A 23,426-nucleotide genomic window follows, 5' to 3' on the forward strand; every position below is an offset into this window, starting at 1 on the left:
TGCTGAAAATGTAAACAACAGGATTCATCTAAACCTCGGCTTTTCTAATTCACATTGTCACACTGCATGCAAATGCTGAGGTGATTTAAAAGAAACGAAATTAAAGTCACCAAGATTTTGCAGTTGTCTGGTAGAGTGTGGACCCTAGTTGGGTCTGGTAGCTCAAAATGAGTATTAAACATTTTAGGATTCCTCATCTAAGCTATGGCCCCTCCTGGAAATTATAGACGAGGGTATATCCCTCGTTATTTGTGAGGCTAGCCATGTAAAATATGCACATCTATCTACCATATTAAATTGGTTTCTCGTTCAAGCTTATTTCGGATTTAATCTGATTTTGAGGTCAGAAGTTGCTTAGGGGTGCACCAGTTTTATAAAAGGTTTGAATAATAGTTGTCTAGCAACTTTACTTCGGATGCAGCAACAAATTCAAAAAAAAAATTATGTAAGCAATTTTTTGCCCACGTGAACCTTCATTATACTCTTTCGCGTCAGCAATTTCACATAATTGTTTATACTTTTGTTTGTACTATTGCTCATGCTTCACATATTGAACTAAGTATGCACATGACCCTTTCTCATTCTCTATTTTACGTTTTTTTCCCTCCTTTTTCCTATTCTATTATTTTTTATGTAAATCCAACTATTGTTGAAATCTTTATAAATTATGTGACCTACATGTATAAATCCTAGATATATATTTATTTGAAAGTTTTTACCTTACTTCGCATAAACTTAACATCGTTTTCTGGCTAAATGCGCACCTAGCTAATACATCTTTTTATTGTTTATTCTGTCACATTTGTAACGTTACAACTCTAAACTAGGCTAGGTAAGAACAAAGGCAAAACTTTGATGATAGTAGCCACAAGCAATTGAGAATGCCATGTGTGTATATCTGACATGGACTCTAAATATATTAGGTTACATTCAAAATCTGAGGAAGTATTTAGGGACAAAATTTTCCAGGATTGAGGTTTTCTTCTGCATGATGTATATAAGCGTTCAACCCGATTTGATATTGTTTTCTTTAAAGCAAAGTTTTTAAATGCAGGTTAACGTTGCATCATTGGAAGTTGACATTGCATGTGTGTCAGCCTTCTTAATTGTGTATTTTTAGTGATTTATACATACATATATAAAACAATGAGCTTTCGGGGTAGAGGAGGTTTTAGAGGCGGTGGTCGTGGAGGTCGTGGTGGTGGCCGAGGTGGTGGCAGAGGAGGATACAGACAAATGGATTATGGACCACCTGACAGAGTTATTGGTAAGTTTATCATGTAAAAGAAAAAATTCTCAGTATTTAGTTTTACTTGAAAACTTGATAAATTTGTAGTATGTCACACCATGAAATGACAATTGCTGACATGCTAAAATCTTCTCAATGTACAATGATTCTCAAGCAGGGCACCTAAGCGGGAGCTTGATGTTTTTAAATAAATTTTCTTACAGTGTTGCTTCCCCTTTTTTTCTTTTAGAAATTGGCCATCTTCTTCATCCTTGTGAAAGCGACCTTGTTTTAAAGTGCACAAATGAGAGTGTACCGTATTTCAATGCACCAATATACTTAGAGAATAAACAACAAATTGGAAAAGTGGATGAAATATTTGGACCTATAACAGAATTCATATCTTTTCACCCTGCAATTTATACAATTTATTTAATACAAAAGAATTTATTAAGTTTTTGTTGTGTAGCATAGTTTTTTTTCTATTGTTAATTTCAACTACTTCTTGGTTATTAGCAACAGTGGGATGTTTTGTGGGATGTTTTGTTATCTTAAATGTTCTTAACGTCAGTCCCTTAACTGATTCTTACTTCTTTTCTGTGAAACTCTCAGAAGGTATGACGGCAACGTCTTTTAAGAAACTCCAAAAAGTAAGTCTCAGTAAAAATTTCAAGTAAAAAAGTGTAATCTCAAGTAAAGCAATGTATTGTGATGTTTATTTTTTAGTTATTCATTGATCCAAATAAGCTGCTACCACTCTCCAGATTCACAGGCCCAGGAGGTTGGTTTTAATTTTCACTTACACTCAGCTCTATTTCTACTTTGTAGATATCTAATAAATTTGAACAGTTTCTAGATGTTTTATCATCCAGCTATACCTTAATACATAAAATTTTTGCCTAACTTTTATTTTCTCGCTTGACAGTTGCTCAAACTGTTACCAATTTTGCGAATGACTGATTCGCCGAATTTAGGTGCGTGAAAATTAAGTTGCACAATTGATCGCTAATATACCAGCATTTCATCTTAAATCAACTGAAAATGACTGGAAAAACGAAAAATACACATTATTTTTGTTGGAGATGTTCTTTAGTGAACGGAAAACAGTGTAGTTTTTCGTTAAAGAAAATCGCAAGAACTCAAGTTTGCCAACATAATCACTTTTTGTGAACTTTTTTTTTACAAAGTAAGTACTATAAAAAATTATAATAAAAAATTATTTCTTTTTATCACTCACGCGAAAAGTTTTTGGTATGAGGTAAATAGTTGTTTTTAGTTTGCTGTTGATTCTGCTTAATTTTATCTTATTTTCTTGATCAGCTGGTCGTGGAGGCGGACGCGGGCGTGGTGGTGGAAGAGGAGGCAGAGGTGGTGGTAGAGGCGGAGGTCGTGGAACACCAAGAGGACGAGGAGGTTTGTGTTCTTTCCTTTTTTTCTTTTCTGCGGCATTTTTGATTTTAAATGACCTAAAAATTTATTTAGGACGTGGCGGTGGAGGTTTTAGAGGTGGCGGTGGTTTTAGAGGTGGCCGTGGGGGAGGTTTCAGAGGTATGTATTAGTTGAAATTAATAAAGTGTTTTTCTGATGCTGTACTGAAAGTACCAATTTGAATCTTATGAGGAGTAAAGTCACATAAAGCTTAGAGTCAACAATTCTTCAACGGTCACTTTCTTCAACAGCCGTTAAAGTCTTAGCTATATTTTTGTTGTTATATGAAAAATCTTTACCCCCCGTGATGTGACTTATTATTTAGGCCGGGGCAGATGATAAAGTCGGATGAAGTTTATTTTGTTGGTTTTATTGCGGTGACTTCGAATAGGATCATACAAAATGAATTCAGCGAAACATTTTCGGCTTCCGGATTTTTCGCGTTTTGTACATGGACATTGGCAGAACATATTTTATTGCTATTTTTAACATTTTGTGAATTTTTTAACTTTGTTATTAATCCATTCTATAAATTTTTAGCTTCAGGTGTGACAGTGCAAAGAAATAAGGAAACAAGTATTTTAAAATCAAATGTTAAAAAGGAGGAAAAAGGTTTAAAATATGAAATAGCGTTGTTAATGTGTCATTAGATCTAAACTAAGTGAATTAGTGCCCCCGTCTTATATCAACTTTTTATAACCCCCGTCGTGTGTGTTTTTAACGAGACAAAAGTTTACAAGTTTACACGAAACGATTCAAACGTATTATTTTCTTTAATAATCCTGTACAAATAAAAAGTTTAAAAGGATTTTGAAAATATATTTGTCAATAGTTACATTTGTTATTGTAAATGGTAGAGAAAAAGTTAGCTTGCGAAAAAGTCTTGCGCACTATATTCTTGACGATAAACATATAAAAGAATAATGCCAACTTGTACTCATATAAACTATCATTTGGAAGCGCAGAGAAGAGCGAGGGTGCTTGAAAGAAAACACGCAGCTCTAAAGAAACTGCAAGAACAGCAGGTATCAATGTGTTTCAGTTTAACATAAAATCTGCTATGACGGGTCTAAGATTGAAAATTTTCCGTTATTACTCTGGTATGAAGTTATTGTCAGGAATTATTTAAGTATTGAATATTCTCAAAATGTCAGAGAAACCATTTCTTTAATATGTCAGGAATTTTAAGTTAAAAGTTAATCGTCAATCAGGACTATTTTTATTATTCAAAATATTGGCAAGTATTAAATTTCAGGTTAGTTCTGTCTTTCTAACTTCGGTCCCAGGGTATATTGTATCTTTTCTGACATCGGGACAGCGATTTCGTATCGTACTTCCTATATCAGAAGGATACAAGATGCCCTGAGGTTCAGGTTCCTGGTTTTTTATCAAATGCACATTTTTACGGGAAATCCAAGCATTATTAGGATGCCTGTACCAACCCAAAATAGTTGTGGAAATAAGTGAAATGTTAGGTATTTAGTCAAAAGATTTTTAAAAGAAATGAGTAATAATTTTAAGTTGGCACCCTTAAAACAGACTGCTCAAAAGTAAAAGTTCAACTTTTTATCTAAAGTTTGAGAACCGCTTATTGCCGTAAATGAAAACATCATACCTCTCACAAGAATCATTATCTTGTTTTCGTTCTCTTGTTTTCTAATCTCATTATCTTTTTAAAGCGGGACCCTAAACCATTCAAAGGGTAAAAAAAGAAGAAGTAAACTGCATACATATGTCTAACCAAGGAGGTTTGTTTAATCTTTTCTAATGCATGTTGTTCGAGTTTTCCTTGTTTGATAACCTTTATGAATTTGATGAAAATAAATGCAGCTACAAAGTTGACATAGTTCAAATTATCGATTCAATTCAATTATCCTCGTCCCCAGGGCTTGTTAAGATTTTAGGACTTAGACGGATGGACCGTTCAAACACACAAAAAAACAATCTCTGGGTACGAGATTGTACTTTAAGCACAATTTTATTGATTTGGATTTCTGGAAATACCATGTCAGTTTTGACTGAAAAGTTAAGCGACAACCTCGCTCCCATTAATGGAAAATTGATGGTTTCTTAAAAGTGTCACAGCTAACTTATTTTTAGTTTTTTGACATTGATACGGAACTAGCTACGGATTAGAATATCCTTGTGTTACTTGACCTCCATATACAGTGCCAGGTGACCTGCTTTGTGTGAACTTTACAAGGCTTCCTTCCCATAAACAGGGACTGTGGATCTTAGAAATCACAGGCCTCGATAACTACTTTTGTCTTCTGTACGTTACCTAGCGTATTAAACACAGTCGTATTTTTTCTGCATGTTAGCTACGTATAATATGTCCATGGAAAATAACTTTTCTAAGCAAAATTTTAAATACAAATTATATACATACGAATCCAGAACATGTACATACAAACATGTGAAAAGCCTAGGAAACCCTGGGAATGAGGTTGTTCTTGCGGTGCCACTCTCTCTACAGTGAAAAATGAAGCGTCGAAATATTGTTTCCTTTTCCGGATCCAACTTATATAAATATTTGTCCCATTCGCGAAAGTAAGACAGCTTCTGTCTTAGCATAATCCTCTGATTTTAAAATAGTTAATAGCTAGAATTACGTAACGATTCTTCAGGTGATCAAAATCTTTTGCTACTAAAGTAAAGTACAATGATTCTCTATCGAGAAACCCTACAAACTGATGTTAACACAAGCTTGTGTGACGTCATTTATGGGAAAAACGTCATGCGTTTAATATTACGTCAGATTATGACTTCGTCAAAACAAAAGGGAACTTGGCATAAACAAAAGTGTCCTACGATCTTATCCCACATTAGTTCTGCCGAAAATGGCTGCATATCATCTCGAAGCTCTTCGTAGACAGCGCGTAATTGACCGTAAACATGGTGCATTGGCTAGGATTGCCATGGGAAAGGTAAGGGAAGCAAAAAATCTAAGATGAAATACATATACCATTCTTTAGTTCCTCTTTCTCCATTAAACTTCTCCGTTTTTTTTTTTTTTTTTTTTTTGATTTTTTTGATTTTCCGCAAGTCAAGACTCTTACTGTTATTTTCTGCCATATGTTGTAGCATCTTCTCGTTGAAAAACATTGTTTGAGGAGACCCCATATCAAAAAATGATATTCTCTTCTCTCGGTATTCGGTAAAAATAAAAATTTAGACGATTATTTATCTGCTTATTTTCCATTGTTGTACCATTAAAGGCATTCTTTTGCAGAGAGATGTAAAGAACGGATACAGCTTTGAATTTGCTTTTGGCGGTTTTTGTTAAGCAAACATTAAGGCTGTGTTCTGATATAAACAGATTTTCTGCTATGAGAATGACATTTTCAACACTGATGATGCGCCGCTTAAACAAAGGTAACCTAAAAATGACATCTTCTGAGTCATATAAATTGATCTAAAAGATTTGACATGTAGATCTTTCCGATACGAACACTGGCTAAATTTTGAATTTCTTTTGGCAGTCCGGTCGTATTTGTACGGTCATAGCGCGTTTAAGGATTTTCTTTTTAGACTGCATGATTTGTTGATGAACTGAATAAATATGATAAAACTATTTCTACCTTTTAAAGTACTTGCCATCCTAGATTTTAAATTTTACGTTTACTTTCTTGACGACTAAGATCGAGGCTCAGAGGGCAGCCTTCTCACTGCTTGTGGCGACCTCACCTAATATCCATAACCAATAATATAATCACAACGCCAATTCTCATCTACCAGAAAATCTGATGATTCTATCATATGGTTCTCTTTAAATTAAGGGAGAGAAATAAAAATGTTCTGATAATAATAATTTAATCCGCTGCACACTGTGTCATATGGAGTAAAGCAACAACTATACTATTACCGACCATGAAGCTGGATGATTTCCATTGAATGGGTAAAACGGTTGCTACCGGGTTACTATGCAGTTAATCAAAGCCCAGTTTTATCATAAAGCCGCATTTCATGGTGAACTTAGCGTGCGATATTAGGTTATAATAGTTTAAGTAAAATTTGTCCTTTTTTAGTAGGCGACCCACCTTTCATCAGATTTCTGCAACGTCTTTATCACGCGGTAAGTCAAAATCTTTTCTGAATTTTATTTTAGGAGGAAGAAGAACGCAAACTTCAAGAACAATTCGAACAACGCGAGAGAACTAAACTGATAGAGGAGGAGGACAGACGCAAAGAGCGCGAGGAACACTTGCGACAAAGAGGAGGTAGTAGACCAAAGTTTTATTCGAGAACAGATAAACAAACTCAAGTCCGCTTTCCGACGCAAAAAGATCTTCGTCATCAGCAAAAAGTACTTCGCGACCACGGACTTGTTATGGGTCACGTGAATGATAAATTTCTTTCGTAATTTTTTTTACCTTGTTCATAATTGATTTATATGCAACATCAAATAATTGTTTTTGTTCGTTTATCTAATAGTATGAAATGTTACAAGGTGAAAATAATTGTTAAAAAAAATTTAATAGAATTTTTACAAAAGGTAAAGATTGTGTTGCTACGTCCTAACTTCTTTAGGTACTTCAATTAGAAAGGTTGTCAGAAAAATATAGTGATACAAGGTGGCTAATTTTGAGGTTAGATTCCACCAATGAGGGTGATGCCATTGCTATATGTAGTATATTTAAGTCGACGCAATTTGAACTTGCAAATATTCTCAGCAGACTTATCGCAGCGAGTTTCAGATCTTAGATTATTTAGTTTAATCAAACTCCAAATAGGTACTAACTTTTTACTGACCTCAGCATGATCATTTTTCTAAATTTTCAATATTTTTGTGAGGTTGTAGATATGTAAAAAGCGATGGAGTATCAGACGTTATTCAGTTACAGGCCTTTCAAGATCTTGTATTGGAATTCCACAACATCCAGTAACTTTCTAGTATTCCTAATGATTTGATAAGACTGAAACGCACTTGTTAAATGTCAATAATTAGTCCGATTAATTAGAGAATCTGTGACGTAATTAATTCATCACTAATATCCTTCCGTCTGCCAGTTTCGATCAATCAACAGTTTCGCCTTTTCTGATAATTTCTGATAATTTCGTCACCATCACTTCTTAAAAGCGCGGAAAATATTATTCATATTTCAACATCTTGTCCTAAACATTCGAGAACAGTCGTCGATGAACGCTTCGAAAGTTACGCGATCAAAAAAAATGCTCTGAATATTTTTAAACTATAAAGTTGGAGCATATCGAGTTATGAAAAGTTTGTAATTGACATTAATTGTCTCCTTATTCAATCAATTAACACAAATTGCAAGTAATTATATTTTCTGTTAAAGAACTTTAAAGTTCTTACTGCCAGACCGATAATTTATATGATACGACGAAGAAATGTTTAACTTTAAGAAGCGGCATCTCGTGTTTGGGTTGTTATTTTTATTCATCTATGGATTGTTAACTACTTTGTTTACGGTTGAGTATAACCACGTTCACAAATACAAATTGCTAACGGAAAATATTTTGATCATAAGTGAAGACAAGAACAATGAAATAGACCAAAGTATTCGGATTCGAGAAGTGGGTTTAACGGGACAATCAAAAGTACACTCCTCGAGCATAAAACAAAGCTCTGAGAGAATTATTAATCTAAAAAACCTTGTTAAAGATGTTAGAATTAAGAATAATGTAACACCAATCGTATCACCGACGGAAAAAAGAAAAACTTATAAAATTGAGTACTTAAAAACAGCTAAATCGCCGAAATCGGACTTAAACGAGCCGTTGGTCCATGGTAGGAACTATGCTAAAAAAGAAACCAACTTTACTGACCAGGAAGAATCAACTTCTATTTGTCCTAAATTAGGCATTATACAAAAACATCCGATTAAACTGAAGGAAAACATTTCTTGTCTTGAACATCAGCCATCCGAATCGGGTTGTAAGTATGTCCAAGAACTCTATCCATACGATGTTGGCATTCATACATGCAAGGTTGAAAAAAGTGTCGAAATATGTACTTACGACAAAGGTCAAATATTCTGCACCTTTAAATCGTGTGGAGTAAACTTTGACGAAAAAATCTACGTTCATATTTTCAACAAAGAGACTGGACATGTTGAAGTAGTACCAAAGGGGTGCAGCGACGATGAAGAGCTGAATTTTCTAGTGTACAGGGAAGCACAGAAAACTGTTAGAAGTGGTTATAATTTCATGTTTCTTAGTTGTAATAAAAATGAAACACAAACGCAATTGCTTCTTCTCGATAAAGACATTTTAGAACAGAAATTAAAACTAGAAAAAGGTGAGAAAGATGGCGTGAATATTAACATTATTTTGTTTGATTCCATAGCTCGAGCACATTTTTACCGTTCTCTTAAAGCAACCATAAATATGTTTAACGAAATAAACTCCGATCCTCATTCTGAAACCGAGGTTTTAGATTTCCAGCTTTTCCAAGCGTTGCACGGACATAGCGCGGAAAACAACCACGGTTTGTTTACTGGTCACGTGTTCCCATCTAACATTTCGGATAGTGATAGAGAAGAACTCGCGACTGGTATAGATTATTTCATAAACCATTTTAAAAAGCATGGTTATAACGTCATGTATCAGGATGATATGTGCTGGGAAGCATTTTGGGGAATAAGAATGGACCTTGGAGGAGCAGAAGAATGGAAAGACTTGTCGTACAAGATAGACCAACTAAACTTGGATGATACAGGTGAAGCTTCCTTTCATTTGGCAATCCTTTTTCGGCTTCTCCTACCGAAGAAAAAATTACTGAAATATGCATCCCTAATCCCTAGAATCTAGCTATCTCAAAGAAATATTTTCTTTCTAATAAAAATAAGAAACGACTTTAACTTCGACAAAGTTGGTAGCGTTCGATCAAGTAATCATCACACAACTTTAAAACCAATCACAGAAAATTATCAAACGCTAATCGTATTTAAAACGATAAGAAAAAATTGAGAATAAACTAATTGCGTCATTATGTAAGAAAAGAGGAAATTAAAAACGTCATCTTTCAAGAAAAAAACTGTGACAAAAAACAACAACAACGATTAAAAATAAACGCGGTAAGAGGATGACGTAAAGCATAAAATAGAAATCAATTTTCCCAATTATGTGTGATAGTGTATTTGGTGAGCACGTGCACTCCAAGTTTTTCTTTTTCAAAACACTTTTATACAGTAAAATGTTCTTATAGTGGACATCTAATGTAGCGGAAACATCTCTACAGCGCACGTTTTTCACAGGAACGGATGTAATGAAAATCTTGACAAAGCCTTTATGTAGCAGACACTTTACAGCGAACACCTCTATGCTAATTTAAAGTACCTTTTAGAACTAACCTCTCTAAAGTAACTATAGAGCTCTATTTAAGCTAAGAATTAAATTCGTGAAATCTTATATCTGTTTTTTAAAGACCTCTCATTCTTTGTGTTACTCTATATGGCACTATATTAAAAAGTCAATTAAATATAGTGATCTACAGCGACCAATAAAATTTTGCGTTTCTTTAGATAGGTACCTGTCGGTTTATCTTGTGCGTTACACTGAGAAATGGCTAAAAAGCTAACCAAGAAGGGGGAACAATTGAAATCTCTTTTGTAATTATTGTTGATTAGGATAAAACCATTAAGAAAAGTGAATAAATAAAAAATGCCTGCTAACACGCACTTTAGGTGTATTTTTAAGAAGAAAGAGTCGGCAAGGGGGGGGGGGGGGGAGTGATTGGTGTCTATACCGACAACAAGGCAAACCATAGTATTATCAAGAGGAAGATTTTGAAATTAATATTATTGTGTCGAAAAACGCATCGAAATCAAATTGGTGTAACGGATTGGTTTTGTTTTGTATCTTGAGTGATTTTTTTATGATTTCAAATTTGTTTTATATATATTTTTAGGTTTACTTTTTGCTAGTTGTAAAATAATGAAACAGTACAAAGTGGAACACATTTTCAATCTAGAGGACGAAGAGAAAGTTTGTTTTAACGGTCAACAGCAAGATGAGTATTATCTACAATATCTTTACGAACGTTCCCAAAAAGCTGAAGCAGGTGGAGTCCGAAAATCCTTCTCGTTTTCAAATCTAAACGTAGCTCACGACGGGGGTGGAGTTAGAGTTCAAACGATTGACGAATCGCTGTCAGAGTTTGTATCTTTGATGTCCCGCATGGAAAATACATTGACAATAATTTTAGCAGATCATGGAAACGGGTATACCGATTATGTTTATTTAGACATGGAAGGTCGTTATGAAATGTTTCATCCATCTTTGTTCATGATTGTACCAAAAGGTGTGCAACAATATATTGGTGATAATGTGATGACGTCATTAAGGTTAAATCAAAAGAGACTTCTCACTATGATTGATCTTCATCACGGTCTGTTGAGTTTAACTAGTAAAAACAAACAAGCAAACGGTATTTTTACTCCGGTGTCGATAAACAGAGGTTGTTCCGATGTACCTTTACGCTTGCCAAACTTATGCGTGTGCCAGGGATGGAACACTCCGGTGCAAAATACGACAGAAATGATCGGTCAAATGGAATTTGCCATCGGTACTTTGAATAACATTATTACGGCATCTTCAAAGGAGGGAAAATGCAAAAGGCTTGTTCCCACTATGATAGTTAATGTTCTGCAAAGAAAAGATGGTGCGTTCATTAGAACCACGTTTGACATTTTAACGCAGTCAGGCTACGGTTTCACGAATCGACACGAAACGATAACAGTCGAAGTGAAGTCTATTCTAAGTAATACCGTTCCGTCACGAGAGATGCAATTACTATCTAACGATCGACTCTCCAAATTCGGTCCTTACAAGAAGTGTAGCGATACCGAGGAAACGTTCAGATTATGTGTTTGCGATACAAAGATACGATATTTGCAATACGAAAACAACATTGAAAAATTATATTTTCAAAGGACGTCTTTGAACTACGATATATTCAAAGGAATCGTGTCTGAAGAAATAAAAACTTTAGAAAAAAATTTGGCAGTCATTATTAGATCGTATAATGAACCTCATTACGATGAAAATGAAAATGAGATTGATCCATACGTCATTTCTTTATCGTTTGAGGTGGTCAATGTAGATAACACGCATGCGTACATCATCCATGTCGATTTCTTTAATTTGAAGAATATAAAGGCCACGCAAAGGAACTGCAGCTCCGTTGTTAAAACAAACACTGTAACTTATTTATGTACTCTTGTAAGAAGTGCACCAGCGTGGTCAACGTTTTATGATTATGATATTTATTATAAGAAAATTTAAAAATAAACAAATTAGAATTGAAATAGTTATTAATATATATTTATATATTATATATTCAAAGCTAGCTTCGGTCTTTTTCACTTTATTCTTTTGTTTTAGTTAAAAAAATATCTGAACACTGTACCCCCTTTTTAATCAGAAAACTTTCTCTGAGTTTTACCCCTTTTTATTGTAATATCACCAGGCGATGTCAGGAAAAATCTCTCCCCCCCCATAAAAAGAGGACGTGGGGCGGGGTCAAAATAATAGAGACGATAGACGATATATTTGATTTATTAAGTTCTCCTGGAAACTTGTTTCCCTGTTATATCGATAATTTGAAACTTTAAGGTTTCTAACTTTAAATTTTATTAACTGGGCTACCTTTAGCTTACGTAGGATGCTTTCTTATGTTCCAAAGTTTACGGACGAGGTATTGTGTAAGAAAAATGAATGTAACCTTTTGAACAATTTGTCTTCCAGACTTAGATTTTTTTGTTTCAATATAAACACCTGAGAAGCCCTGGGGATGAGGTTCCCTTCCTGCTTCAGTAAGTTTATGCTCAATAAATGCTTAGAAATTTGCATTATTTAGCAAATGTTTACTTCCGGATGCTTTATATCCGGTTCCACATTCGTATTTCGGCCATCATTGGTTATATATATAAGATGCCACAAGGATGAAAACAAGACAAAGTTATTATACCATCAAACTACATACTGAAATGTGTTTACGGACCAATTATGTTTTCAAACATCGTTATATACTGATGTTTTTAATACTTGTTATTTTATATTGCGCATTTTCAATTCTATTCATCAAGTACACAGTCTTTACCAGCCTTCAACCATTGCTTAAACTTGTTAAAAGAATGAGTAATGTAGATAAAAACAAGACCATATGCCCTGTGCTAGCTATAAATAAAAAATACGTTATTACTGCAGATGACAACTTGTGCGTGCCACGTCAACCCTCTGAATCTGGATGTGACGTAGCAGCGCGGATATTCAAGTATAATGCTAGCAGAAGCTGCGATGTAAGTTCAGGAGTACGTATATGCTGGTTTGAAAACAATGCGCTACGCTGCTCTGGAAAAACTTGTGGTAAACTCTACAATGATAACATAACTGTTTTTATGTTTAACTACTCGACTGGTTCAGTTCAAACGTTTGCAACTAATTTTACGGCGGACGAAGATATTACCAGTTTTGTATCTACTTATGTACAAAGAACTATAAAGAATGGCTTTCACTTTCTGTTTGTAAGTTGTGCAGGTCAAGAAAATAAAACACAACTACTTGTTCTGGATGAACACTTCCCGTCGAAGACTTCCCATCCAAGAAAAAATCAAAAAGTCGACAAATCTTTGAATAATTGTTTAAATATAAATGTCGTATTTTTCGACTCGATCTCAAGGGGACATTTTTATCGCTCGTTGCAGAAAACTATAAACTCTTTTAATGAAATAAATTCCGTCGGAGATGCTGAAGTTCTTGACTTCGAACTTTTTCAAGCTTTGTATGGTCACACTGTCCCCAATATACGAGCTTTATACTTGGGAAAATCGCTTTCAAACAATATGAGCAAACCTGAAATTGAAAACGTGCCTGTGGTTGCCAATGATTTTCACAAACATTTCAAAAGATTGGGTTACAAAACCTTATATCAGGAGGATCTTTGTTGGAGATCACCATGGGGTCTTCGATTCGACCTTGGTTCTCACGCAAATACAGCTTGGAGTGAATTTTACAAGGCATTGAATGAGTCATATATCGACGAAACAGGTAAATTGCCATATGTCCATTGTTGATCAATTTGACAATTAAACAAAATGATTGACTCAAGGACTATTCTCATAGCCTTATCATGTAATTTTGGAAAAATTCCAATACGATGGGTTGTGGAGAATATTATTCTATAAAAGGTGTTTATAACTATATACACTTTTTATAATATAATTAAACACAGGTTTCTTACTTTCGATATCTGGAGAATTAACAGTCAGACAACAGTCAGATTAAAAGGTTTTTTTTAAAAAAAACGTTTTTTCATAGAGGTCACGTAAGCCTAAAGGGGTATCTTGGATATTTTTTCATTCCTCTTCTGAGGTTAGAGTTTCCTGCAGATTCTGATAAAAAATGGATGTGATGGAGTTCATTTCATTAATCACCACCTATTGTCATGTCCAGAATTAAATGCAACTTTTTTGTTGTTGTACTGACAATGACTATATGCATGTTGTGCTACTTCTTGTGTAGGTCTTACATTCGCATCCTGCAAGGTACTGGAGTTGTTTAAGTTACGACACATCTTCAACACAGACGAAAATGAAAATATTTGTTATAACGGCAAGCAACAGGACTCCTATTTTCTGGATTACATCGCCAACAAGTATCGATCTTTGTCATCCACAGATGCACACGCTTTATTCTCGTACACAGCATTACATATTGCGCATGATTCAGGTGGCGTTCGCATTCAAACGATTGATCAAGACTTGGCAAAGTTTGTGTCTTTGATGTCACGAATGGACAATACATTGACTGTCATTCTAGCAGATCACGGAAATACGTACACAGATTATGTATATACCAACATCGAAGGTCGTTATGAAATGTTTCATCCATCTTTGTTCATGGTTGTACCAAAAGGCGTGCAACAATATATTGGTGATGATGTGATGACGTCATTAAGGTTAAACCAAAAGCGACTTCTTACTATGATTGATATTCATCACACTCTGTATGCTTTAACTGATAAGAACTACCAGAAAAAAGGTTTATTAAGAGAAATCTCAGCAAAAAGAAATTGCTCGCAGTTACCATTGATTCAACCAAATTTATGTCTGTGTAAAAAATGGCGCCACCCAGTTCAAGATTTGAAAGACATTTTAGGACAGCTCGAGTTTGCTGTTGGAAAACTGAACAATATGATCACAAATTACTCAACGCATGACCAATGTAAACGTTTGGTACCGATACATGTTGAAAACGCCTATCAACAGATGCACGACAGCCAGCTGATCACCACTTTTGATGTTCATACTGAACCTGGCATCAATTCTAAAAATAAACATGACGTCTTTAACGTGCAGGTGTCATCTCAAACAATCTCAGAGCTAAATAGTTTTCATATGAAATTGCTAGCATGGGATAGAGTCTCTCAATATGGGGTTTATAAAACATGTAATGATATGAAGTCATTTAACATGTTATGCGTATGTGATCTTCCTGTGGATATTGAGAACGAAACTTTCTTGAATGCTGAGAATAGAACAAATATTTTTTACGAAAGTCGTACATCGCTTGGGTACACCATGGCTCATTATCATGAAACTATTATAGCTATATATAAAGAAAGAGTATCGTTACTCACAAGAATCTATAAATACAAAGAGGATCCTACCGATGAAGAACATCTAATCGTGTCAGCCTCATTTGAAGTATTGAACGTTCCTTCTGTCAACAATTCCAACTCCTTCTACATATCTTTAAACTTCACACGTTTAGAAAACATGAAATTTGCATCTGCTGGAAAATGTGAAGGGGTTGTGCCAGCAAATAAAGTAATTTATATATGTTCAGTTGTCAGTACTTGGTCCCTTACCGATGCAGACTACAGAGTGGTTCTTAGCTTCAGAATGGTTTGAGTGATGTTTTAAGATGCAGTGTTTTAGATGTACATTTTGCTACCAGAAATGTATGTCTTGGCTGTAAAGTGGAGTCACAACAGCCTGATTATAGTTTGTTTACTTTAAATCTTAAAATCCTGAGAAGCAGATATATAAAAAGTTTCCCTTTTCGTAAAAGTTGTGTGCATTGACTTTTATTGTTTTCGTGTGGTTGGTTGAATTAAAGAATAAGTTGTTCGTCTGCATAAATCTCTATGGAATGCCGAAAAATTGAACACCAATCAAATGCTATGTTGTTTTTATCATTTTCCTCTTTCTGTGGTTTATTGCGAATTTTGTTTTCGTACGAATTGTTGAATTGCTAAATATAAAAATAAGTTCATAGCCCAACACCATAGCCAATGAAATTCCTTTTTGCAATATTATAACAACACCTGCACATAAGTCATCAACACATCAGTTCAAAAACACCAACTGAAGAAGTTGATTAGTTATAATCAGCAATATTATGTTGATTAATTTTTTTCCAAATGCGCGCTTTTCAATATTTTTCTGGACAGATTGTCAGAACATCCTTACAAGCAATAGTGTGCACACATTTCTTTATGTACAAATTTTCATGCATCAACTTATTTCACATATCCACAGAAGACAGACTTAAGATTTTTACAAAATTCTATTTTTGCTGATCTCAGCATATCCCTTCCGCCAATTGTTCAGTGCTTTAAAGACCAAGCTATTAATGGCGCTCTGTAGCCTACTAGTTGCAGGGCAATAGTCTACTACTACCATAGTCACTCAAAAAAGTGTTTTTTCGAGTGATCATACTGCTATTTGTCATTTTTGAAAGTAAGATCACTTCACAGTTAAAACTTGTTTAAAAATGTGTACAAAAAGGGATCGTCGCTCATTTCCGAATCAGCCGTAAATCAAACAAGTCATTGTAAAACTCTTTACACAAGCAGGTGGTGAATATATTTAATCATAGAGATTGTGTCTCTTTCTCTTTTAATAATATCAGATATTATTTAAAGAGAAAGAGACACAACGCGATTCAAATTCCTATTGTTAAGACAAACAAAGCGGAGAAGACGCATCACTCGGTTCCAACTCTTTTTGCGCGTTTCTCGCAAAACGACTAATTACCGATTCTTTGAGTAAAAATTCCGATAATTTTACTTGTGAAAGAATGAGAAAATAAACAGGTTTTACATTGAATTCGCTCATAGTTTATTACGATTTAATTTTGTAGACTGCAGCCTTAAAGGAAGAAATTATTTGCGGAGGTAATTTGTGCGGAATTTATTTTTGCGGATAGCGACCTCAAAAGAGATATTGCGGAATAAATTTTTGTGAATGCAAGGAATTTGTAAAATAAAAGGTCGGGAAAATCCTAATTTAGTACCTTCTTAGTGTATGAAAAACATCCGAGTTATGGAATATCATCTCTCTATTTTTTCATCAAAAAAAATACTCAAATATCGTCAAAATATCGAAAATATTTCTACATGGATCGTCCTCCACAGACCACTCCTCTTCGTCACTATCATTTCGCCATTGTAGGTAAAAAAAACTTGACATCTCTACAGGATCGACGGTTACTTGTCCAATCAGCAATGGAGATGCTTCAGTGTTCTCCAATGGATCGCTTGCAGCAAAAGGATCAAGGTTCGGTAGATCTCTTGACCCTTCTTCTATAGCTTTTCATCCATTTCAAATGATGTCTTGACCTTTCTGAGAGCTTAGATAATCGTCAAGCTCCACAATCCACTTATTTTGCTTGTAAAGGTTTCAGAATAGACAGTTTCAACTTTTGGGCAAAGTCTGCAAAAAGAGGCCTTTAAATGTAAAGCAAAGACAACAGATCGATTCTTTATGCATGAAGTATTTCAGAAAATTTGCGGAATTTATTTTTGTGGATCACCAAAATTTCTTCACTTCTGCGGATTTAATTTTCGCGGATTTGGACAAAATCCGCAAAAAAAAAAAAGTCAAAAAAAAAAATTCCGCACAAATTTCTTCCGCAAATAATTTCTGTGGTTTCTGGTAGAATTTCTGTGTAAAATTTGTCACTCATCATATAGTTGCTCTGTATTTATTTGACCGGTTTTTGCTGAGATGCTTAGATAGTCCTTTATTTTTGTATCTTTATTATTGATTTTTGATCCATGACAGCAACCTTCTTCATGACAGCAACCTTCTTCATGACAGCAACCTTCTTCATGACAGCAACCTTCTTCATGACAGCAACCTTCTTCATGACAGCAACCTTCCTTCCAAAAAACACAGTTGGATATCATAGGACCTTCCGCGGAACCAATATAGTTTTGACAAATCTGCCATTTAATCCGACATCCTTATTGTCATCATTGATGATATACGAAAATCCATCACTAACAACAAATTGAAATGTTTACAAGCAAGTCATTAGAAAGGGATTACTAACCCGTTATAACAATGACCCGATCATAACCAAAGCTACATTGCATTAAAATAAGAAAATTAAAAGGTTAATTGAGATTTATAATACATAATGACCATCAACCTGCGATAACAAAAAACATTACTAACTGAAACACAAAGCTGAGTGTTATCTGACTGGTGCTAACAGCGTCCAGTATTGCTAAACAACAGTTTTAATTATTGTTTAGACAAAAAGCACTTATGCTTGAGTACTCATTTTTGTAATCATTCTTTTAGGATCTGGATAAGTAGAGGTGCGTTTGCGGCTCACACACATTATGTGTAACACCCATCTATCTTCTTCTTCTTCTTCTTCTTTGCAGCTTCGGATTGAAACTATAAACGTTTTTCGCCTTCTACTATACAGCAGATTTGACATTTGGCAAAGATTTATTGATGACACAATTGGAGTCATCCGTCTCCGCATGTAATCTCTATTTACCCGATTTTACAGTCGTGCTACGGACACATGAAATGTGATATTAAAGAATGGGCGAACTCGTAAATTTTTCAACGGGTGAATGAGTCTTAACGGCTGAGGGTAAAGTGGCTGAGGGATTTTCAACCTCAAAGTTGCTAAGCATAATATTTAAAAGTTATACTCTTTAAAAAACTTTTGTGAAGTTTATCCAATTTAACCTTCGGTACCTTATATTTTCAAATGTTAAGCCCAAACAGTTGCTTTTGATCTAAATGTTAACCACAGGTCTTAGCTACTCGGCTGTCTGTATTAAAATAGCTGTGTTTGCGTTTATTTACCATGTTCCCGACATTTCGAGTAGATTTTGTTTAAAAGGTGTTCTTATTAGTAAATTTATTTTAAACCACATTAGCTTTTACATGACTGATTCTTTTCACATTCTCCTAACATTCTTAGTTATTCTAATAGGCGCATGTACGCATATCCGATAACCCGATTAGTGCAGAATCCGAAAAGAAATTACGTTTCCGACTCTTCGAACGACTCATTTCCTAGTACTTTGGCCAATTCTGACACACGTCTCAAAAATCACGACCCGTCTCGATGACCTCTACCTGTCTCGATGGTTTATAAACAATTTTATTGAAGTTTTTATTGAATTCTTCGTTGGATGGTGTACATTGGTTTTCTTTAAGTGTTGTATACAAGCAAGAAAGTTACACCTGTTTTTTTAAATAGTGTATTTGTTCTACACGTTTAGAACTTCGTTAAGCTTGATTCTCACCTGGCACTGAAGAGCACTAAGGAGCGATAATTCGTGTTTTTTTCGTGAGTGAGAATTAGTTTCAACGCTCCTTAGTGCTCATTGTTGCTCGTTAGTGCTTTTTTTCGAGCACTAACGAGCACTAACGAGCACTAACGAGCACTAACGAGCACTAACGAGCACTAACGAGCACTAAAGCTTAGTGCTGTTATCAAAAATTTTTGATAACATCACTAAGATTTTAGTGCTCGTTTCATTGTTTTCTTCTGAAATCAAAGGTGCCGACATTCGTGCAGAACTATTTTGTACAGAACATGATTTCCAAATGAGGAAATAGAGTACGCTTCATGCTCAAAAGAGATCTTATATTAAGTATTTTTCTCTTATAGTGTGAATCAATTTAAAACGGACGCTCGTTTTCCAGTGCTCTTTAGTGCTCAATTTTTATCGCTCTTTAGTGCCAGGTGAGAACCAAGCCTAATGGATGGCAAATATATAACAAAATGAGAATTTCTCAAGTCATCTTAATTCAATACGTCGTTTATTTAAGATTTCAAAAGTTTTTACGCGCAGTTTAACAAGTTATCAAAGTTAACGCAAGTTAGCAAATTTTTATTTGAAAGAATTTTAAGTTGAATAAATTGTGCGGTCTATATATGACTCTCAAAATAAACCGCAAAAGTGAACATTTTGTTTTGGAAAGCGAATCATTTAAGAAAGTCCATTCACCGCGTCATTTTAGCTCCATGTTTTAATCAGTATATTTAATGAGTTAATTTAATGATTCAGTAAAATAGTTTGGCTTATAATCTGAAGTTATTAACCGTATGTTAACTACAGCGTGTTGGAATTAAGTAGAAGATTATCCGAACAAGAGAGCATACTGAACGTCAAAACAAGCAAGAAAATGTCTCTTAAGCGTTGGATAGGTTTTTTTACAAGACCTTTAGTATTACGAAAGAAAATTATTTTTGTCATTATTTTTACAGCCTTATTAATTGTTATTGTTGGTTTCTTGAAAACGGAACTTAATACACATCATGACACTCGATATAAGAAGACTTCAAACAAATATACGAATTTTACAACATGTCCTGTGCTTTCTATTCACAGCAACAACAGAAAAGTCACAGGTCAACAGGCTTGCACAGACCATATACCCACAACATCAAGTTGTAATTTTACTGCAGACATCTTTAAATACAACCCAGAGGTACATACATGCAGAAACGACCCTCGAATAAGAATATGTCGCTTTGTCAGAGGAAAGTTTAAATGCAATGTGAAAAATTGCGGGAGACACTACAGTGATTTTGTTTATATTCATATATTCAATACAAAAACAGGAGAAACAGCAACCTTGGCAGTGGGAAGTCAAAGTAATGAACGATTAGAAACCGTTTTAGCACGTGCAGCCGACCAGACAATTCGTAATGGTTTTAATTTTTTGTTTGTAAGTTGTGGAGATGACGTGCAAAAAACACAACTTCTGCTGCTGAGTAAAGACATGCTAAAAGCTAATAAGAACGACAATAAAACGAGTAGAAATATAAAAACTACAAGAAATAAAATAAAAAATAAAATAAATATCAATATAGTTTTGATCGATTCACTTTCTCGAGCTCATTTTTATCGCTCATTAAAGAAAACAATTAATGTTTTCAAAGAATTTAATTTAGGTTCAAATGTCGAAGTTCTGGACTTTGAGCTTTACCAAGCATTGCATGGTCACACTAACGCAAATACGTACGCCTTGTTTACAGGGACGCACGCTCCGCACAATCTTACGAACACTAAGGTGGAGGACATGCCACTCTGCGTAGAAGACTTTTATAACCACTTTCAAAAGAATGGATATTATACATTACACCAGGACGATATGTGTTGGCAATCATACTGGGGAATTAGGATGGATTTAGGTGGCGGAGAGAATTGGAACGAGTTTAATGATCAGATGAAGAAAGCACACATCAACGATACCGGTATTTCATATTCCATTTACGTTTAACTTCCGGTATCTAAAACCAAGCAAGATCTAGTCAGAAATTACTCGCTAAATTTTTTGCGCGAAATTTAATACGCGTGAAAATATATATTTCCAAAAACGAATTAAGATATTTCTCTTCAGTTGCTATAAAGAAAGAGGTTGAGACAGTTAAATAAAAGAAGTCATCAAGATGCAACCCCAGAATTATAGAACTCTTTCTCAGGATTTTTTCTTTTGTGACGAATATTAAATAACGGGTGCTTAGGCAGGAGGCCCTGGAGTCAAGATTTCTTTACGTTGGAGATTGTTATCACCAAGACTTCTATTCCAAAACAATTGTACTTTCTGCTAATTTTCATATTTTTTTGTTTTCTTAGGTCTGACATTTGCATCGTGTAAGATTTTACAACGTCATGGTATACCACACGTGTTTAACACGTACGAAGATGAATATATTTGCTACAACGGACATCAACAGGACGCTTACTACTTGCAGTATATACACAAAGCTTTTAAACAACATAAAGACACTGAACATATTTTCGCTTATACAACTCTCATGGTATCCCATGATGCCGGGGGAGTTCGCATTCAATCTTTCGATAATGATTTGGCAGATTTCGTATTAAAAATGGCGGACATGGAAAATACATTGACAATAATTTTAGCAGATCATGGAAACGCGTATACAGATTACGTTTATTTAGACATGGAAGGTCGTTATGAAATGTTTCATCCATCTTTGTTCATGATTGTACCAAAAGGCGTGCAACAATATATTGGTGATGATGTGATGACGTCATTAAGGTTAAATCAAAAGAGACTTCTCACTATGATTGATCTTCATCACGGTCTGTATTCTTTAACTGATAAAAGTCATGCGACTCCAGGGTTGCTGCAAAATATATCACTCAAGAGGACTTGTTCGGACTTACCGTTACGTTTACCGAATCTGTGTATTTGCGAAGGCTGGAGCTCTCCCGCAAAGAATTCAACAGAGCTGGTTGGTCAGTTAGAGTTTGCCGTGGGAACATTGAACAATATTATAGCGAAATCGCCGAAATGCAAAAGACTGGTGCCGATTCTGTTTTATAATGTTTTGCAACGAAACGAGAACGAAAATCAGATAACAAGATTTGACATTGTTATGGAGCCTGGATTCGGTTCCAACAATAAGAAAGAGAGAATAAGCGTTGAACTCAAGTCTAGGATGAGCGGTGTTAGCGATACCCATAATATGCAACTGCTGAATTGGGACCGTATTTCAAAATTTCACAGTTACAAGAGTTGTAATGCGAAAGAAGTATCTAAAAGACTTTGTATATGCGATATAAACAAAGGTAGGGAACCTCCGAAGGGTAAGTTTGCAGCTCTGTTTTACCATAGAACTTCGAAAGTATACACAATATTTGAAAATACCGTAACAGAGAAAAAAAGAAAGATTCTCAAGAAGAAATTAGTTTTAATAGAAAGGATATACAATGAGAATAAAATGTTAAACGGGACAGTATTAGATCCTGAAATCATAGCAGTTTCATTTGAGATTGCAAACATGGACAACTCGACCGCTTACACCGTGTCCATAAACTTTACTACCATGGATAATTTGAAACAGGTGGCTTCTCAAGACTGTTCAGCTGTGACCGAGCCGCTTAAAGTAATTTACGCTTGTACTATACAAAGAGTTGTTACGACATCAAGTGTGGAGTATAGTTACGAGATATCGTACAGTGCTTTGCACAACTGATTCTAACAAAAAGACACTTCGGGCACCTTAGTATCGTGAAATTATTTAAGCTTGTGACGGCGACGGTGAGAAAAAAATGTAGAACATGGCTCTTTTTGCGATTTGTAACGTATCCTATTGCGGTTTAAGGCCGTGCCATAGATTTTGCCAAATAAATTGTTGCGAATCGAGGCTAGTTATTATTTTTATTTCTTTATTGTTCTAATAGACCTATCATATTTTTAAACTTGTAATCTTAGACTGATAAGAGTGTATTTTTATATAAAAAAATGTATTACGAATTAAGGTTTTTTATTATATTTTGTGACATAAATTTTAGCGATATATCAGTCTATTTGCTGCTTTGTATGTTTCTAATCCTTCCACCTGACTATATTATAGAAAGAGATGTTTTTCGGTTTCGCGCATTTATTTATTTGTTTCTCCCACAAAAAAATTTGTCTGCAGAAATTACTTTTGACAGAAATCTTACTCGAAATGGATACAATGACAGCCTAGCAGGACAATATTACACAATCAGCAAACACGA

The 23,426-nt window shown here is 34.8% G+C and overlaps 5 protein-coding genes across 5 annotated transcripts; all 5 read left to right on the forward strand.

The window, feature by feature from the left end:
* The first annotated feature begins 1,103 nt into the window (after positions 1-1,103).
* On the forward strand, positions 1,104-3,489 carry LOC130654543 (H/ACA ribonucleoprotein complex subunit 1-like). Its single transcript, XM_057457153.1, has 7 exons — positions 1,104-1,267; positions 1,479-1,626; positions 1,818-1,878; positions 1,955-2,009; positions 2,549-2,641; positions 2,711-2,776; positions 2,982-3,489. The coding sequence occupies exons 1-7, from the start codon at positions 1,147-1,149 to the stop codon at positions 2,993-2,995; spliced, it is 558 nt and encodes a 185-aa protein (XP_057313136.1). The 5' UTR covers positions 1,104-1,146; the 3' UTR covers positions 2,996-3,489.
* A 1,953-nt stretch (positions 3,490-5,442) lies between these two features.
* On the forward strand, positions 5,443-7,156 carry LOC130653915 (uncharacterized). Its single transcript, XM_057456409.1, has 2 exons — positions 5,443-5,592; positions 6,765-7,156. Exons 1-2 carry the CDS (start codon positions 5,497-5,499, stop codon positions 7,017-7,019), a joined length of 351 nt encoding a protein of 116 aa, XP_057312392.1. The 5' UTR covers positions 5,443-5,496; the 3' UTR covers positions 7,020-7,156.
* A 140-nt stretch (positions 7,157-7,296) lies between these two features.
* Positions 7,297-12,040, forward strand: LOC130654541 (uncharacterized). The gene is made up of 2 exons (XM_057457151.1): positions 7,297-9,338; positions 10,530-12,040. The coding sequence occupies exons 1-2, from the start codon at positions 8,009-8,011 to the stop codon at positions 11,903-11,905; spliced, it is 2,706 nt and encodes a 901-aa protein (XP_057313134.1). The 5' UTR covers positions 7,297-8,008; the 3' UTR covers positions 11,906-12,040.
* Positions 12,041-12,564: 524 nt separating this feature from the next.
* Positions 12,565-16,429, forward strand: LOC130654542 (uncharacterized). Its single transcript, XM_057457152.1, has 2 exons — positions 12,565-13,669; positions 14,144-16,429. The coding sequence occupies exons 1-2, from the start codon at positions 12,565-12,567 to the stop codon at positions 15,532-15,534; spliced, it is 2,496 nt and encodes an 831-aa protein (XP_057313135.1). The 3' UTR covers positions 15,535-16,429.
* Positions 16,430-19,732: 3,303 nt separating this feature from the next.
* Positions 19,733-23,298, forward strand: LOC130655056 (uncharacterized). Its single transcript, XM_057457757.1, has 2 exons — positions 19,733-21,145; positions 21,528-23,298. The coding sequence occupies exons 1-2, from the start codon at positions 20,071-20,073 to the stop codon at positions 22,895-22,897; spliced, it is 2,445 nt and encodes an 814-aa protein (XP_057313740.1). The 5' UTR covers positions 19,733-20,070; the 3' UTR covers positions 22,898-23,298.
* The last annotated feature ends 128 nt before the right edge of the window (positions 23,299-23,426 follow it).

This window comes from Hydractinia symbiolongicarpus, chromosome 8, assembly GCF_029227915.1.
Source record: "Hydractinia symbiolongicarpus strain clone_291-10 chromosome 8, HSymV2.1, whole genome shotgun sequence".
Classification (NCBI taxonomy): domain Eukaryota; kingdom Metazoa; phylum Cnidaria; class Hydrozoa; order Anthoathecata; family Hydractiniidae; genus Hydractinia; species Hydractinia symbiolongicarpus.

Excerpts from the sequence above, each read along its gene's own strand:
- LOC130654543 (XM_057457153.1), top strand. The coding sequence starts at position 1,147 with ATGAGCTTTCGGGGTAGAGGAGGTTTTAGAGGCGGTGGTCGTGGAGGT. Across the intron at positions 1,627-1,817 it reads TTTGGACCTATAACAGAATT|CTTCTTTTCTGTGAAACTCT; the intron begins CATATCTTTTCA and ends AACTGATTCTTA. Across the intron at positions 2,010-2,548 it reads CAGATTCACAGGCCCAGGAG|CTGGTCGTGGAGGCGGACGC; the intron begins GTTGGTTTTAAT and ends TTTCTTGATCAG.
- LOC130654541 (XM_057457151.1), top strand. The coding sequence starts at position 8,009 with ATGTTTAACTTTAAGAAGCGGCATCTCGTGTTTGGGTTGTTATTTTTA. Across the intron at positions 9,339-10,529 it reads ACTAAACTTGGATGATACAG|GTTTACTTTTTGCTAGTTGT; the intron begins GTGAAGCTTCCT and ends ATATATTTTTAG.
- LOC130653915 (XM_057456409.1), top strand. The coding sequence starts at position 5,497 with ATGGCTGCATATCATCTCGAAGCTCTTCGTAGACAGCGCGTAATTGAC. Across the intron at positions 5,593-6,764 it reads CCATGGGAAAGGTAAGGGAA|GAGGAAGAAGAACGCAAACT; the intron begins GCAAAAAATCTA and ends ATTTTATTTTAG.
- LOC130655056 (XM_057457757.1), top strand. The coding sequence starts at position 20,071 with ATGTCTCTTAAGCGTTGGATAGGTTTTTTTACAAGACCTTTAGTATTA. Across the intron at positions 21,146-21,527 it reads AGCACACATCAACGATACCG|GTCTGACATTTGCATCGTGT; the intron begins GTATTTCATATT and ends TTGTTTTCTTAG.
- LOC130654542 (XM_057457152.1), top strand. The coding sequence starts at position 12,565 with ATGAAAACAAGACAAAGTTATTATACCATCAAACTACATACTGAAATG. Across the intron at positions 13,670-14,143 it reads GTCATATATCGACGAAACAG|GTCTTACATTCGCATCCTGC; the intron begins GTAAATTGCCAT and ends CTTCTTGTGTAG.